The sequence below is a fragment of the Mastomys coucha genome, unplaced genomic scaffold (genome assembly GCF_008632895.1).
Source record: "Mastomys coucha isolate ucsf_1 unplaced genomic scaffold, UCSF_Mcou_1 pScaffold9, whole genome shotgun sequence".
Classification (NCBI taxonomy): Eukaryota; Metazoa; Chordata; class Mammalia; order Rodentia; family Muridae; genus Mastomys; species Mastomys coucha.
The window spans coordinates 4,112,518-4,128,788 of record NW_022196915.1 but is presented as its reverse complement, the minus strand read 5'-3'; the positions used below and the strand labels follow the sequence as shown (position 1 = coordinate 4,128,788).

Genomic DNA, 16,271 nt, shown 5'->3' with positions numbered 1-16,271 from the left:
AGGGGTCGCAGTTTATTCCTAGGAGAGGGCTGGAGAGGGGTCGCAGTTTATTCCTAGGAGAGGGCTGGTTAAGATGTTGTTGGAGGCTGTGCTCAGCACTTAAGAGTACCCGACTCTCTTCCAGAGGATCCAGTCAGCTTCCAGCATCCATGTCAAGGAGCTCACAACCACATGTCACTCCAGCTCCAGGGGATCTCATGCCCTCTAACTTGTAAGAGCAGGCAGTGTGCGTGAGAGCCACAGTCAACATAGCTGAGCAGTACAATGGAGAGAAGGTTTAGGATAGAGCCTAGGTGAGACATGCTTGGAGAAGCCACAGGTACTGAGATTTGTCCTGACTTTCTTGGAATCATAATCAGCAGCTTATATTCCAAGACTCCATCAATCTTTAATTGATGTTTACCTTACATTGGAGAGTTGAAGAAAATAATCATGTCTAGCTGTAGCTAGTATGTTTAGAATGGATCTGGTGTTCTGTCATGGCTCACTACCACATTCTTTATGAAGAGAACCCAGACATTAAACCAGAAGGATAAGGGGGAGGGTTTTTTCCTTTTTTGATATAATGTCACCATGTCTTTATCTGCTCCTGTATTATTTCACAGCGCTGGTCCCAAGGGTGACAACATCTATGAGTGGAGATCAACCATTCTGGGTCCTCCAGGGTCTGTGTATGAAGGTGGAGTATTCTTCCTTGATATCACTTTTACGCCAGAGTATCCCTTCAAGCCTCCAAAGGTAAGGGATCTCCCATGTCTTCTGACATTTACCCGTCCTTGAGAGAGATGAGGTTTCAATGTAATCACAAAAGCTAGCTTCTCCCATTTGTGTGCTGCTGTCCTGCTGACCCTCCTCACCCAGTTACTCCATGTTAGTAAGAGCTGTGTGCACTACGGTACAGTCTAGATCTGCTGTGTGAGTCACAAGGGCTCAGCTTCTTGCTGTGTAGTGTTTGCTAGTTTTAAGTGAATGTGATGACTGTTGATTGGGTTGGCTCCTCAGTTGGCAATAGGCATTTCTAGCGGTAAGTGCTTAAAACTATGCTATTTATTGTCTACCTTGTTAGATTTGATGTACACTCGAAGCAGTGTATTACTTCCAACCAACACAAGAGGTCAGCAAACAACCAACAATCCAAACTTAGACATAGTCATATTTAAAACATTAAAATTAAGCCAGATGTTACTAGCAGCACGTATGTTATCCTACCTTCTGGAAATAGAAGCAGGCTGGAGAATCAAAAGTTTGTAGCTAGTGTGGGATATATGGTACCAGGCTAGCCTGATCAAGAAAAGAAAAACTGTAAAGAGGAAGTATTGGCCTTTGCCTTCGGCAGTGGGCACTGCTATAAAATGAGATGGAGGATTGCGTGTGGCCTCACTTCAACAGCATCTACCTGCTGACAGGTCAGTCACCTGAAATGTCATAATGCCTCATACTTGAATGCTGCTTGACAAATGCCTTATTTTTAGGTTACATTTCGTACAAGAATTTATCACTGTAATATTAATAGCCAAGGAGTTATTTGCTTGGACATATTGAAAGACAACTGGAGCCCAGCACTAACCATCTCGAAAGTCCTCCTTTCTATCTGCTCACTCCTTACAGACTGCAATCCTGGTAAGACTGATAGTCACCGGCACTGTATTTCTTACCAAATGTTTCTTGTTTTCCACATAAGCTAAGACTATTAAAGGACATTTTAATCAAGTGTTTAGTGTGCTAGTTGGAACTGCAGCCACTCTGGGCTCCCTACTAAGGCTGGGTGCAGCTCTGTTGCCAGTTTGGATGTGGGCTCACGGAGCACTTGCCCACAGCCAGTACTCACTTTACAAAGAGAGATTTTTCTGCCAAATACTTGGCGATTTCAGAATTGTAATCTTATTGGGACTAGTTGTTTTAAAAAATAATTTTTATTTTTCTGCTTAAATATACAAATTTAACTAGGCATTCCATTTTCAGAGAAACACATTTAGTTGGAGGCCTGGGTTTTGGCCTTTTCTAGGCATATGTTATACAGTAGATATTGCCAGTTGCACCAGCCACAGAGACTTCCCAACATCCACAGCTCTAATTGGTTGAACAAAGTTGGTCCTGGAGCCTTGAATATCCCAGACTCATGAGTTTGGTCATACACATGAAGAACAAAGAGTGTCACTTGTTGGGAGAGAACTAAAGTAGAATAAGAAAATAAAGCCAGGCCACTCCTCCCAACCTTCTAGTTAAGATTTGAAGAGGGGCTGGAACAATGGCCCAGCTTAAGAGCAATTGTTCTTGTAGAGGACTTGGGTTCAGCTCCCAGGGTTCAGCTCCCAGCACCCACTAGGGGCCCACATCCATAACCTGCAGACAGAGTACCCCATACACATAAAATAAACCTTTTAAAAAGAAGAAAACACCTTCTGACAATGAGTGTTTCAGACATGGGCATGGTGACAACTGCTGTGTGTTTATATTCAAAGTATCTGATTTTCTTTCTCCAAATTAATCTACATGTTTTTCTTCCAGCTGACCCTTTGGTGGGAAGTATTGCCACTCAGTATATGACCAACAGAGCAGAACACGACAGAATGGCCAGACAGTGGACCAAGAGATACGCTACATAAACTGGGTTTTCAGTTCTTACACGATTTGTCTGTCACAGAAGAGAGCTGCTTATGATTTTGAAAGGGTGGGGGTGGGAGTTGGTAAAGAGTAGGGTATTTCTATAACAGATGTTATTCAGTCTTACTTCCCAGGATTTTGTTGTAACTTAAGGTATCTTGCTACAGTAGACAAACTGGTAATAGTGACTTTTAGAGCTGTCACTTTGCAAGATTAGCTGACTTTTAGTACAACAGGAAAGAATGCATGTGTAGACACTTGTGTTCCATTGATTGTAGTCTACTGTACTTTCAAAATCAGCTTAAATTTGTATAGGTTACACACATGGTCATTTATGTAAAATCCTATTTTCTTGTTCAAAAAAATTGGAATTTGTTTTTCCTTCCTAGAAGGAAACAATGGTATTTAACAAGTTTGCAAAGACGAGTTTGTTACCTCGTATATGGAAAATGGACATCTGGCTACAAGACACCGTGTAGGAAACCAGTAGTTAATGTATTTTATTTTATATGCAAATTACTTCAAGGGTTGAATCAGGATTTGTGGAAACCTGTAGTGAAATACCTTAAGCTGTTAACTGTAAGTGTGGAATAGGAACTGTTCAGTCAATTGGTTGATTTAGACTTCTTATGTCTGCATTTGTTACTGTGCTAATAAACAATATTAAGAACAACTACTGATCCTGCTGTGTTCATTTCCTCTCTGCAGTCTTTGCTTCTGAAAGCAGGTTAAGGACTACTTATTACTTACATATTCTGGGACTGATACTTACAGTCTTTGAGATGTCTTTTTATGACTTATTTATTTTATGTGTATGAGTACACTGTAGCTGTCTTTAGACCCACCAGAAGAGGGCATTGGATCCTGTTACAGATGGTTGTGAGCCAGCAGGTGGTTGATGGGAATTGAACTCAGGACCTCTGGAAGAAGTAGTCAGTGCTCCTAACCTCTAAGCCATCTCTTGAGCCCCCTGGAGATATCTTAAAAAACAATAAACAGTGTGAGCCAGCTAAGCTTGTAAGATATACTCCAATTCCTGTTTCTCAAAGCATTTTCTGATCTGCAGGTGAAGTGGCAGCAGACACAGGAGAAACGAGCCACTCTGGTGAGCTAGTGCTCACCTTGCAGAGCAGGTTCCATGACTCAGCAATACTGCTGCTGCCCATTGCTCCAGACTCATGCAGGTAAAAGCTGAGCATACTAGCACACATACACACACACCTTTATCCCAGAGTGGTTGGATGTCAGATGATTAAAGTTCAAAGTCGTCCTCAGCTACACACTGGGTTTGAGACTGGCCTAGGCTACATGAGATTCTGTCTCAAAGGAAAAAATAAAAAGGAAAATTGACCCAGGACATGACCACTCTAGCATTTTAAAAACATAACTAATGCCATGTATATTAAAGCGTAAGATCTAAATGCAGCCAAAAGAAAAAAATGGAAACTCCAGGCAGGATCTATATAAAGTACCTCAGAAGAAAGATAAGAACCTGGAAGGGTAGGCTAGAGGACTGACTTAACCTGAGGGATAACCAAAAAAGTATTTTTTTTTTTTAAAGCATTGGCCAAGACTGAGTATAGTGGTACACACCTTTAATCCCAGCTGAGAAGGACTTTGAGATCAAGGCTAGCATGATCTACATAGTTCCAACCATCCAGGGTTATATAGTAAGATCTTGTGTTTAGGGAGATGAAGGGGAAACTGGGTGGCTGTAATCCCAATATTCAAGGTGTCTGGGCACAAGGATTCCAAGTTCAAAGCCTGGGTAATTTATTAAGACCCTTCATCACAAAGTAAAAAGGTTAATGATACATGTGTGTGAAGCCTTGTGTTCAGTCTACAGTACCACCAACAGAAAAGCAGGCAGCAACAATACTGATAGTTTACGTTATACACGGTAGTCCTTGGCTTGAACTCACTGGACTGCGCCAGCCACAATTAAAAGTATTGCATGGAAGATTCCATGCTTTCTTTACTTGTTTTAATGCAATCTTTACTATACCTTGTTTTATATTTTGCTTTTCAGTTAAATGGTTAAAGATGACTTACAGTTGAAAACACCATGCAGCTTACTTCCTAGTTCTTTGTATAGGGCTGGCAATCTTTTTTAATACAATGACCCAATACTGCTCAGACCTTGGTAAGATTTTCCATAAACTAAATTGTAAACTCAGATTAATATGTAAAACTAATGATAACTCTAATTCTGACTTTTTTGTTTTTTTGAGACAGGGTTTCTCTGTGTAGCCCTGGCTATCCTGGAACTTACTCTGTAGACCAGGCTGGCCTCGAACTCCGAAATCTGCCTGCCTCTGCCTCCCAAGTGCTGGGATTAAAGGCGTGCACCACCACCGCCCAGCTATTTCTGACATTTGATTGTATATGATGGGGTTATTAGAAGAAAAGGGATGTTTCTCCGTTCTTCAGCCTAGCCATTTATCATCAGCACAGGCCTAACTTATAGAATAAAACAGGGCTCTGAATACAAAAGCTCCTCATCCTAACCCTAAGATCTATTATATTTAATAGAGCAAAGCAAAACCGCCACTTCTGTTCTGTTCAGCAAAGCCTCTGACAATTTAGGTACACAAAGCAGTTGCGAAGCTTTATAATCTATGTGTGCGAGTGATTTTTCCCTGCATGTATATATGAACACTAAGTGCATGCAATGTCTGATGAAACCAAGAGAGGATATTGAATCCCTTGGAATCTGTTATAGGTAGTTGTGAGCCACCATGTAGGTGCTAGAAATTGGACCCAGCTCTTCTGCAAGAGCATTGATCTTAGCTAGTGAGCAATCTCTCCAGCTCTGAGTAATCACCCCTTTTAAAAGAGTTCTGGGCCTGTTAAGATGACTCAGTGGGGAAGGTGCTTTGCCAGGCAAGCCAAGCCACCTAGTCCCACCCCTGAAACTGATGCGTAGATGGAAGGAGAAAGCCGACTCCATACACAGCAATGAGTTATGTACCCACTAAGGCACCTGCATAAAATTACAGTGAGTATGAGAGTTCCCATGGTATACGGCATACTCTAAACTTTATTTTGCTATTATTGACAAGTACAGAAATAAATAACAAACTTGATTTTAAGAACAGGTTTCAAATAAAGACAAAATAATGTCCAACAACAACAAACTAGCCCAATAACTTAATTATAAAGTGCACTAAATTACCACTTAGGGGTTCTATAAGGCCCAGAGGTGGTTTGTGAAGGGCCATGCTAGACATTTCAAGGCTTGACTCAGTTTTCCGAATTGGAGTTCCCTTTGTTTTTCCTCCCAGGCAAAGGGAAGCTGGACTTGCTCTGGGGCTGGGAAAGCTTGCTGGCCAATAAAGTGAAGGGCTCAATCAGTGTCCTCCGGTCTGTCACTGTCACCTCCCACAGCTTCACTTTCTCACTTCTTGCCCACTGCTGTGCCACGTCAGCATCCACCTGTCTCTGCTCAGAAAGGTCCAGTTTGTTTCCTAACACAACGATTGCCACCTGGACAAAAAATGACAAAAGATCATAATGGTAACCATCAATAAAAGTTTACACAAAAACTGGATAAGTAATTACTGCTCTTCCATTTAGCAAACTGCTTTACTTAAATGATATTAAAGAAAAGAAGAAAGCAGTTAATTCAGCTGCTCTGGAGTTGAAGCAGGAAGGTTGCAAGTTCAAGGCCAGCCTGGGCAACTTAGTTAAAAGCTTGTCCAAAAACAAGTTGGGGAAGAACTTACCTAGCAAGTATGAAGCCCTAGTACTCAGTTGGGGGGAGGGGGTGTGTGTGACGACCAGACCCTCAGATGTGACAAATATGACAACAGGGCTCTCTTCTGGCCTCCACAGGCACCTGCACTCGTGTGCATATAATTCCTCCCACCTCCCCACACATACATAATTAAAACTAAAGTCTTTAACATATTTTTTTAAAAGATGGCAAATCAGCCAGGCATGGTGGTGTACACCTTTAATCCTAGTACTTGAGAGGCAGAGGCAGGTGGATCTCTGAGTTTGAGGCCAGCCTGATCTACAAAGCAAGTTCCAGGACAGCCAGAAGAATTCTGTCTCAAAAAACAAAGCAAACAAACAAACAAAATGTAAGAACCTGGGCTAAGCTGTCTAGCAGACTATTAACAAGGGTGCTATATGGCTCCGAGGTCGCTGACTGAGCTGAGGTGACGTGTAGAGAAGGTCTGAGGTTAGTGAATTCCAAGCAGTAGGAAACTGGCAAGCGTAGGAGCTGGTGCTGACTTACTAAGCTTCTGTGTGGTTTCTTTTGAGGTTGAAGATGAGACAGATGATCCCCACACAACTGAGTTATGCAGTACCTGAGCTAGGGAGCTAGGAAAGCATACCTTGTACAGAGTAAAACCCAGCAAGAGACAGAGAGCGAGCCCTTTGCTTCATGGGCCTGGCCAGTCATGCACACTGTGTTTGCAGATACTGCCAGTATAACTGAACGGCTTTAAATGCGTAAACTACACAGAATGCGCATTACCACTCTAACAGCATCAGACTTCACACAGTATCTACACAGCCACTTACCTCCTTTTTGTCTTTGAACTTATCAATCTCTTTCTTCAGAAGTTCAACTCTTTGAAAGGACTCGAGGTTATTCACGCTATACACAAGAACAAAGCCATCAGCAAAAGAGAAATAATGCTTTGGCAGCTCCACACCTTCCTGCAGGCCTCGGGTGTCGTACAAGTGCAGCTGCTCCTTCACCCCACGGTCTGTCTCTACAGATGCCATGTACACATCTTCCAGTGTTTCACAGTCTTCCATCCCTGCATTAAGGAACCAGGGTCAGTCGGGCATAGTGGCCTTTAATCCCAGTACTCAGTGGCAGAGGCAGGCACAATTCTATAAACTCTAGACCACCAAGGCTACAAAGTCATACGGTATTTCAAAGAACCAGTGTCAGTGATTCCCTAGCTTCCCATGCTTCCAAGGCTGGCTTTCTAGGTTTTCCCCACATGTAAGGACTACATGTCTACTAATTTCTTCAAAATGAAAAGTAGTTGTCTACCCAAATGTGTCTTGTTTTTCTAAAAGTATTTTTTGGACCATCAAGATGGCTCTCAAGCTTGGTGGGTTTTTTATTTTTGTTTTTTGTTTTTTAATTAGATATTTTTGGTGGTGTTTTGAGTTCAATTCCTGGGGCCCACTGAAAGGTAGGTGAGAACTAGCTCCAAATGATTACCCTTAATTTTTTTTTTTTTTTTAAAAAGTCTGAACTCACTGTAGGTGTCTTCAGACATACCAGAAGAGGTCATCACATCCCATTACAGATGGTTGTGAGCTACCATATGGTTGCTGGGAATTGAACTCAGGACCTCTGGAAGAGTATAGTCAGTGCTCTTAACCACTGAGCCATCTCTCCAGGCCCTACCCTTTAATCTTTATGCACGCCCCTCCTCACCCAAACGTACAATAATTTTCTTTAATTTTAAAAAATTATTTCTTAACCAGGTGGTGTCAGTGGTGGAGGTGGCAAATGCTTTCATTTCCAGCACTCAGGAGGCAGAGGCAGGCGGTCTCTGAGTTCCAGGTCAGCTTGGTCTACAGAAAGAAAGGTCACCAAAATGGTTAATAAAAGATAAAATGTGGGGGCTGGAGAGATGGCTCAGTGGTTAAGAGCACTGACTGCTCTTTCAGAGATCCTGAGTTCAATTCCCAGCAACCACATGGTGGTTCACAACCATCTGCAATGGGATCTGGTGTGTCTGAAGATAGTGACAGTGTACTCATATACATAATAATCATTTTTTGTTGTTGTTGTTTTAGGGTTGTTTTGGGTTTTTTTGTTTTTCGAGACAGGGTTTCTCTGTGTAGCCCTGGCTGTCCTGGAACTCACTCTGTAGACCAGGCTGGCTCCGAACTCAGAAATCCGCCTGCCTCTGCCTCCCAAGTGCTGGGATTAAAGGCGTGCGCCACCACTGCCCGGTTATAATCATTTTTTTTTAAAAAAGATAAAATGTGTACCTGCCAGAAAGAAATGCTCTGAAGATCTGTATTTACTAATCTCTTACATAAACTTCAGTTCATTTTAACCTGTATCTTCCTTACCAAAATCATGACCTCATTAAAGGCAGAAATGCATCTTCTTCACCTCTGAGCTCGGCAAAGCACCATCACAGGCAGTGTGATAGCAGAGAAGATGAAAGAGCTTCCTCATTGAAGGAGTAAATGAATGACATAATCCCAATTTGAAAATGAGGTCATACTGTAGCAAACAGCCATTCCTTCATTTTTAACCCTAACCAGCAACATCAGCATGCTATGCCTGAAGAATATTGTCACTTTATGTTGCTACCTCAGAGACCCTATGATTCCTAGACCCCCATTTGAGGCAAGTGTACAGGATCCCATTTTCATATGATTCATGTCTACTTACCATTTGTTTCTGACATATATAGAACATTTAGCAAATACTGCTGAATGTCAACAGAAGCCAATTCCCTTCTTCCTACTCACTCTTTAACACCAGTTAGCACAAGCCACAAGCACCTTCCACCAGCTTCAGAATCTAAAAAGAAACTAAGAAAGCTAATCTTACCAATAGTGTGATTCCCATAGAGGAGTTGCTCCAGAATCGCAGTCTTCCCAACAGACAGCAGCCCACAGACGACAACCTTGCAACCCTTTCCCATCTTCTCCTAGGACTGCACTGTGGACAGAATGGGGGACTGTGAAATAAGTCCTTTCCCTTAAAGTTGACGTTGAACTGGTAATACAGGGGGAACTCCAGATACAGAATAAGGTCATCTTACCACACTCTGCTCCCCAAGCTATTTGCTCCCTTAGAGAGATCACTGTTAGAGGCTTCTTATATATTGACTGCCACAGAGATCATCTGGATAGACTATAAAGACACCCAAATGGAGGTGTGTAACCCCAGTTCTCAGGAGGCAGAGGAGGATCTGCCTCAGTTCCATTCACAGTGGATAAAAAACTAGTTTGGATGTTCATCTAGGCATGGCTTGCTCCTTCCTATAATATAGCATTTTTAGATTAGAATAGAAAAGTGCTGAGGCAGGACGATTACCATGAGTAAGGTAACATTTCCTCAAGGCTTTTGTTTTACCAGAAGATAAGAGATCAACAGCTAAGGTAAAAAGAAAAATGGTTCATTAAAGACAACAAAAATGTTAAATGTCTTTAATCCCAGCATTCAAAGGGCAAAGGCAAGATCTCTGTAAATTTGAGGCCAGCCTGGTCTACAAGGGACAGCTAGGGCTGATCCACAGAGAAACCATGTGTGGGGGAGAGTGTCAAATGGTGGAACTGGAGAGATGGCTCCGGGGTTAAGGACACTGGCTGCTCTTTCAGAGGACCCAGGTTCAATTTCCAGCACCCACACGGTAGGTCACAACTGCCTGTTCCAGGGTTTCCAACACCCTTATTGCAGACTTACAGGCAAAGCACTAATGCTTGCGCGTGGGCGTGCACATGCACACATAGTCAAATGGAAACAGGCATGGTAGCACAGCCTTTAATTGCAGCACTTGGGAGGCAAAAACATAGAAATAGCTCCATGGTTAAGAGCACTGGCTTCTCTTGCAGAGGTCCTGAGTTCAATTCCCAGCACCTACAATGGTGCCCCCAGTACCCCCTGGGACTGGAGTTAAAGAACTGTGAACTGCCATGTGGGTACCGGAACCCGGGTCCTCTGGAAGAGTAGACAGTGCTCTAAACCAGTATGCCATCTCTCCAGATCCCCACAGAAACAGTCTTCCAAAGATGCTCCCAAATTAACTCTGAAAAGTTTTTTGAGAACTTACTTTAAAAGGAGTTTTGCATGTATATAGTCAGTGTTCTCTAGAATCAGAACTTATAGAACGTCTCTATGTATTAGGGGAAATTATAGGAATGACTTACGATCTGCAGTCCAACTAACTCAACAATGGGCATCTGTGAATGGGATGTCCAAGAATCTAGTAGTTGTTCAGTCCCACGAAGGTGGGTATTTCACCTGGTCTTCTGTACAAGCTGGAATCATGAAGTAGACTCCAACAGATGTGCTGGTAGATAAGTGCAAGCAGGTGGAGAAGAGTGAGTCTTCCTTCTTCCAATGTCCTTATATAGGCCTCCGGCAGAAGGTATGGCCCAGATTAAGGTTGCGTACCACCACACCTGGACCTAAACTGTTCTTTATTTGGAATTTGCTCTCTCCCAGGCTAGACTTGAATCAGAGATCTGCCTGCCTCAGTCTCCTGGAATTAATGGTGTACACCACCTTGCCTGGGCCTAAGCTTTTCATGGCCACTAAGCCTCAAGATCCAGATCAAAACCTTGTCATTCCATGTCAAGATTTAGATCAAAAGCCTGTGTCTTCCAGCCTCAAGATCTGGATCACAAGTGTGCCCTCCATTTCTGGACTGTAGTTCATTCCAGATATAGTCAAGTTGATAACTGGGAAGAGCCATCACAGCATGTGTAGCTGAGTTAATCTTGAGACACAGAGCTCAAGCCTGGGTTGGGGAGCTGGGCACAAGTGTACTTATGAGACAAGTCTTAGAGGAGAGGGACTGACTGACTAAAACACGAAGGAAGCCAGGAGCCAAAGGATGCAGGGGGCCTTGAGATGATGATCTTCCTGACACCATGATTTTTAACACAGTGATGTTTCTAACCTACAAACTGTAAAATGATAAGTCTTTTATTTAAGCCCTTAATCTCCTCACCTGAGGAAACTCAGAGGGTCTCTGAATGTTTGAGGCTAGCCTAGTCTACACATCAAGTTTCCAGGACAGTTAAAGCTACATAGCAAAAATGAAAGAGAAAGAAAATTTTATCTCAGAAAAATAAATTTTAAAATGTAATTGCTAGGGCTGGAGAGATAGCTCTGTGGTTAGAGCACTAGCCACTGTTCCAGAGGATCCACATGTCTGTAACTTCCATTCCAGGGGATCTGGCACCCTCAGTCAAAAATACATGCAGGAAAAAATATCAATGTACAAATAAACATAAATTAAAAGTATGTAATTGCTGTTAGGGAAACTGACATAACCTCACTAGTCTCCCTATTCCATTTTTCTCTTTCCTTTTAGCCTCAAACCATCTAAGTTAGAATTTTAAAATCTAACTTTCATTCTCAGAATCATTCTGTAGTTCCCTAGCTCCTTGGATGTGATTCCAGAGCACTGCTTGCTGGTTTTGTCTGTTGGACCCCCACGACCAAGTTCTTACACAAAGGAGATATATTTGCCCCAGAGGGACAGAGGGCAGGGAATAAGACAAAGGCAGGAGATAAAGGATGAGGGAAAAGGGGGAAGGAAGAAGGGAGAGGGAGGATGGGTATTTGTCCTGAAGAAGCAAAGGACTGCCTCTGGATAGAAAGGAGTTGGACATCCCTCATAGGCAAATGGTGGTCTATAAAGGGACAAGGGGTAATACAGTATTAGGATGAGGTGTTTTTTAATTGGGCACATTAATGAGGTGAGCCAAAGTGGGCTTTTGACTTCAATACTTTGATAGCTGGACCTTGATAGTCTTCATACCCTCAGAAGAAGGAAGTGGACAAATAAGGGAAAGACCTTGGTGGCTAGCTTTAGAAATATAATCTAATGGTTTTTAGAAAGGCAGAGGGGATGGGAGAAAAAGGTAAGCCCTTCTTCCATTGCCACCCTCAACACACTCAAGCTGGCCAGAGTCCCTTCAGTCCTAGTATTCTTCTGTATTGTCATTTAACCCTTCCTCTCAGCCATCCCTACCCCAGCTTAAAACCTTGAGATTTGGTTTCTGATTCCTAACTGCTAAGCACATTGTGGAGGTTTGAATAAGTATGGCCCCACTGACTCATGTGTTTCAATCCTTTACCCAATGGGAGTGGTACTATTAGGAGCTATGGTCTAGTTAGAGGAAGTGTGTCACCGTGGGGTGGGGGTGGGCTTTGAGATCTACCACGCTCAAGCTATGCCCAGTGAGGCACATCTCTCTTTGCTGTCTGTACATCAAGATGTAAAGCTCTCAGCTCCTCCTCCAGCACCATGTTTGCCTGCATACTGCCATGTTTCCTGCTATAATAATAATGGACTAAACCAGCAGTGGCACACCTTTAATCCCAGCACTTGGGAGGCAGAGGTAGGCGGATTTCTGAGTTCAAGTCCAGCCTGGTCTACAGAGTGAGTTTCAGGACTGCCAGGGCTATACAGAGAAACCCTGTCTCGAAAAAACCAAAATAATAATAATAATAATAATAATAATAATAATAATAATAATAATAATAATAATAAAATAAAATAAAATAATGGACTAAACCTCTGAGATTGTAAGCCAGCCCCAAATTAAATGTTTTCTTTATAAAAATTGCCCAGGTCATGGTGTCTCTTCACATCAATGAAACCCTTAGACACACTACCACTGAACTACACTCACAGACTTGTAATTTATTCTTCAGCATTATTTTCTCAAAAAATAAAAATAAAAATAAAAAACTTATCCAGGGGGCTAGAGAGAGGCTCAGCAGTTAGAACACTGGCTGCTCTTGTAGAGCCTCCAGAGTTCAGTTCCCAGCACCTACATGGAAGTTTTCAACCACTTCTACCTACCTCAGTGGGCCCCAGGTACAAAGATGGGGCACAAACATACATCCAAGTAAACACACAAATAAGCACACATAAACTAAAAATAAATCTTAAAATTTTTTTGAAGACTGTCCTAGAAGAGAAATCATACCCTTCACTCCATCCTAACTTTCGAGCTCCACCAGATGTGCTTAAAAGAGAAAAAGAGTGTGTCAGTTACTGCCCGGCACCGCACCACCCCGCCTCCACTGGCTGCATACTCCCTCCCGCCAGGACGCTAGGACAACTGTCACTGTACTGCTCAATACCCCTCCACTCCCTCAATGTGTGTCCTTTACACTTCGTGTCAAAAGCAATACATAGCATAGTGTTAACGCTTGCTCCCAAGACTAGAACTTGTGCGTTGTTTGCGCTGCATCGCCAACAGCTGAGACTGAACTCCACACGTGATAAGTGATACATCTGTTGGATTTTTAAATAGGACAGGTGAGGACTCTTAAAATGCTAAAGCTGTCATTTATTCTAAAAAATGAGCAGAGCCACCAAAGATTGATGTAAAAGGTAAACATGATTCCCAAACCTTGGCCACAAACAAGCGTAGAGTTTATTAAAACCGCACGACTGTATGAAAAAAGAAGAGTCTGGAGCTGCAAAAACTCCAATACACCATTACTTCTCAATAAAGAACGCAATGCAGAACGCCAACAACCTGGGCATTTCTTCCTGGAACAGGTCTTGGCAAATGAACAACTTGCTATGCTAAAAGCGTCTATAAAATAAAGTCCCCGGGCTTTGACATTAACGCCTCGGGGCTCCCATCCACCACAGGAAAAGCCGGAGTGGGACCGGCGCCATAGTCCACCTGCTAGCCTGGTTCGCGCAAATCCCAAGTCTCCGGCCGGCCTCAAGGACACGCGCGAGGTCCACGCGTGCAGCCACTTCGCCTACGCCCACGCCACGGCCGTCCTGCGGCCACTGTGCTCCGGAATCACGGAGCGAGGCGCCGGTGGAGACACCAACCTGACACTGCAGGCAGGAAGATAGTGGCACGCCGGTCACCGCGGTCCGAAGACGCCTCCCCGGAGCCGGTTCCGACCAGCTTCCTCCGGCCCCTTGACCTGATACACGCGAACTCAACGCCTCTCACTTTCCGCAGCCTTGGCCGCTCCGCTGGAGCTAGGGGAGAAGCATCCGGAAGTGGCGGGCTATCCCAGCCTAACTCCGCCCCCAGATTTGAATGTCGGGACTACAAGCCCCAAGAGGCACAGTGCGGCCACCCTGCCCCACCGGAAGGAGGGTCGCCGAGCTGGGGGGAGGAGCCACAAAAGGGATTGTGGGAGAAAGGCTTCTTCCTTTCCTCTGGCGGCAGCCATCAGGTAGGCAGGCTGGTCGGTATTTGTGCTTCTATCCGTCGCGAATCGCGCTAGCCTTCAGCCATCCGGCCCCGGCGACCCTGCGGCCTCGGAGCTTCTGCCTCGCACGAGCGCCTAGTCAGGATACGGGGTGGAGAGGGTGCGGATACGCCGCCATCCGGGAGGCTTGAGAGACGCGATGGCGTCAGGATCCGAGCTGGGCCCGGGATTGAAGGAGGCGTGGGATGGAAGCTTGGCCGCGGCCTGCCTCTCGTCAGGCCGCCCGGGTGGGACGAAGCTCTCCCGGTCTTACTCGCAGTGACGGTTACAACCCTGCTGCCAGTCCTGGCGGCCTCCCCGAGCCTGGGGTAGTCAGTCCCGCCCAGCCGGCCCTGCGCCTTGCCGCCTGTGCAGAGTCCTTCTCATTCCTCGTGGACGGTGGGGCGCCAGGACGATGGACCGGCTGTAGTCAATGGCCTTGACAGTGATCGCTCTTTCGATGTGCTTCTTCCCTTCAAAGGTGAGCCAAGATGGGTGCATACAAATACATCCAGGAGCTATGGAGGAAGAAGCAGTCCGACGTGATGCGTTTTCTTCTGAGGGTCCGCTGCTGGCAATACCGCCAGCTCTCTGCACTGCACAGGGCTCCACGCCCCACCCGGCCTGATAAAGCTAGAAGACTGGGGTACAAGGCTAAGCAAGGTGCGTGAGGTCACGGTGTGAGTGATCTACATCACTATCTCAGAAAAGCCGGCAGTCCTCTGTTTGGAAGTGCTCCCCCCCCAAAAAAAAAAAACTGGTTAATTTAGCTATGCTAAATGTGATAAAGGTTACAGATATACTCTAGTCTGCATCGTTCATCTACCTTTGTAATTTAAAGGAAGCATTGGAAAGTCTTAATTGTGGCTAACGTATTGGTGGTTGGCTTGTTTTGTTTGTGTAGGCTATGTCATTTATAGGATTCGTGTCCGCCGTGGTGGTCGCAAACGCCCTGTTCCTAAAGGTGCAACTTACGGAAAGCCTGTCCACCATGGTGTTAACCAGCTGAAGTTTGCCCGAAGCCTTCAGTCTGTTGCTGAGGTAAGTTGTTTGAAGTATCAGTTGTCTTGACAACCCATTGGGGATGGTGGGCTAAGAAATGGGGGGACCCGGTGGAGTTTCACTCTGCATAAGGTGGGGATGGAGGTGTTTGTGCTGAATCTTGGCAAAGAGCAGTCACTGTCAATGCTCATTCTTTGTTACAGTTCTGGTGCTTAAATATGTACTGAAAGGGTTTGGGGTTTCTGAACTAGATTCTACATAACCTAAGCGTTTGTAAGGCAGTAAAATTTTGAGCCATTCTTCACAGTTTTATTTACTTACATTGCTAATATTCTGTGACCAGTTACTCTTAGGTTGCTAAACTCTGTTCTGTTGTAGGAGGCCCCTTCCTCAAGCTTTTTTTTTTTTCCCCTTCATTGAATTATGTATAGGGTTATGGGCTTGATCCCTAATTACTGAAGGGGACTGGGGCAGCACTCAGTTTCATCATGCCTGTTAGGGAGAAAAGGAAGGAATGGTGTGATTTTTGTCTACATGTCTGTCATTTAAACTAATCTTTAATTCTTGAAGATGTGTGGGGACCAGGCCTGCTTCAGTCTCACCTTATGACCCAGAGTTGGAAGGATTTTTGTCTAATTTACTGCTATCTATATAATACAGGAAACTGACTGGTCTTCTCCCCCTATTTTAGGAGAGAGCTGGGCGCCATTGCGGGGCTTTGAGAGTCCTGAATTCCTACTGGGTTGGTGAAGATTCC

General features: G+C 44.2%; 3 protein-coding genes across 6 annotated transcripts in view; 2 read left to right on the top strand and 1 right to left on the bottom strand.

Annotated features, from left to right (window-relative positions):
• Positions 1-3,277, top strand: part of Ube2e1 (ubiquitin conjugating enzyme E2 E1) — a 49,059-nt gene extending 45,782 nt beyond the window's left edge. For all 3 annotated transcript variants that reach the window (XM_031361031.1, XM_031361033.1, XM_031361034.1), the window contains 3 exons: positions 606-738; positions 1,473-1,620; positions 2,509-3,277. In XM_031361031.1, coding sequence (XP_031216891.1) covers positions 606-738; positions 1,473-1,620; positions 2,509-2,606 — 379 coding nt within the window. In that variant the 3' untranslated portion in view covers positions 2,607-3,277. The remainder of the gene's footprint in view (positions 1-605; positions 739-1,472; positions 1,621-2,508) is intronic.
• Positions 3,278-5,626: 2,349 nt separating this feature from the next.
• Positions 5,627-14,397, bottom strand: Nkiras1 (NFKB inhibitor interacting Ras like 1). Of its 2 annotated transcripts, XM_031361739.1 has the most exons (5): positions 14,142-14,397; positions 10,474-10,616; positions 9,152-9,262; positions 7,138-7,379; positions 5,627-6,090 (listed from the first exon to the last, which is right to left on the bottom strand). In XM_031361739.1, the coding sequence occupies exons 3-5, from the start codon at positions 9,243-9,245 to the stop codon at positions 5,848-5,850; spliced, it is 579 nt and encodes a 192-aa protein (XP_031217599.1). In that variant the 5' UTR covers positions 9,246-9,262; positions 10,474-10,616; positions 14,142-14,397; the 3' UTR covers positions 5,627-5,847. The 2 variants fall into 2 exon arrangements, with proteins under 2 accessions (XP_031217599.1, XP_031217598.1); XM_031361738.1 differs by lacking the exon at positions 10,474-10,616 and having other exon boundaries at positions 14,142-14,396.
• Positions 14,379-16,271, top strand: part of Rpl15 (ribosomal protein L15) — a 2,452-nt gene continuing 559 nt past the window's right edge. Inside the window, exons 1-4 of the mRNA XM_031362604.1 lie at positions 14,379-14,497; positions 14,994-15,175; positions 15,417-15,553; positions 16,206-16,271. Coding sequence (XP_031218464.1) covers positions 15,004-15,175; positions 15,417-15,553; positions 16,206-16,271 — 375 coding nt within the window. The 5' untranslated portion in view covers positions 14,379-14,497; positions 14,994-15,003. The remainder of the gene's footprint in view (positions 14,498-14,993; positions 15,176-15,416; positions 15,554-16,205) is intronic.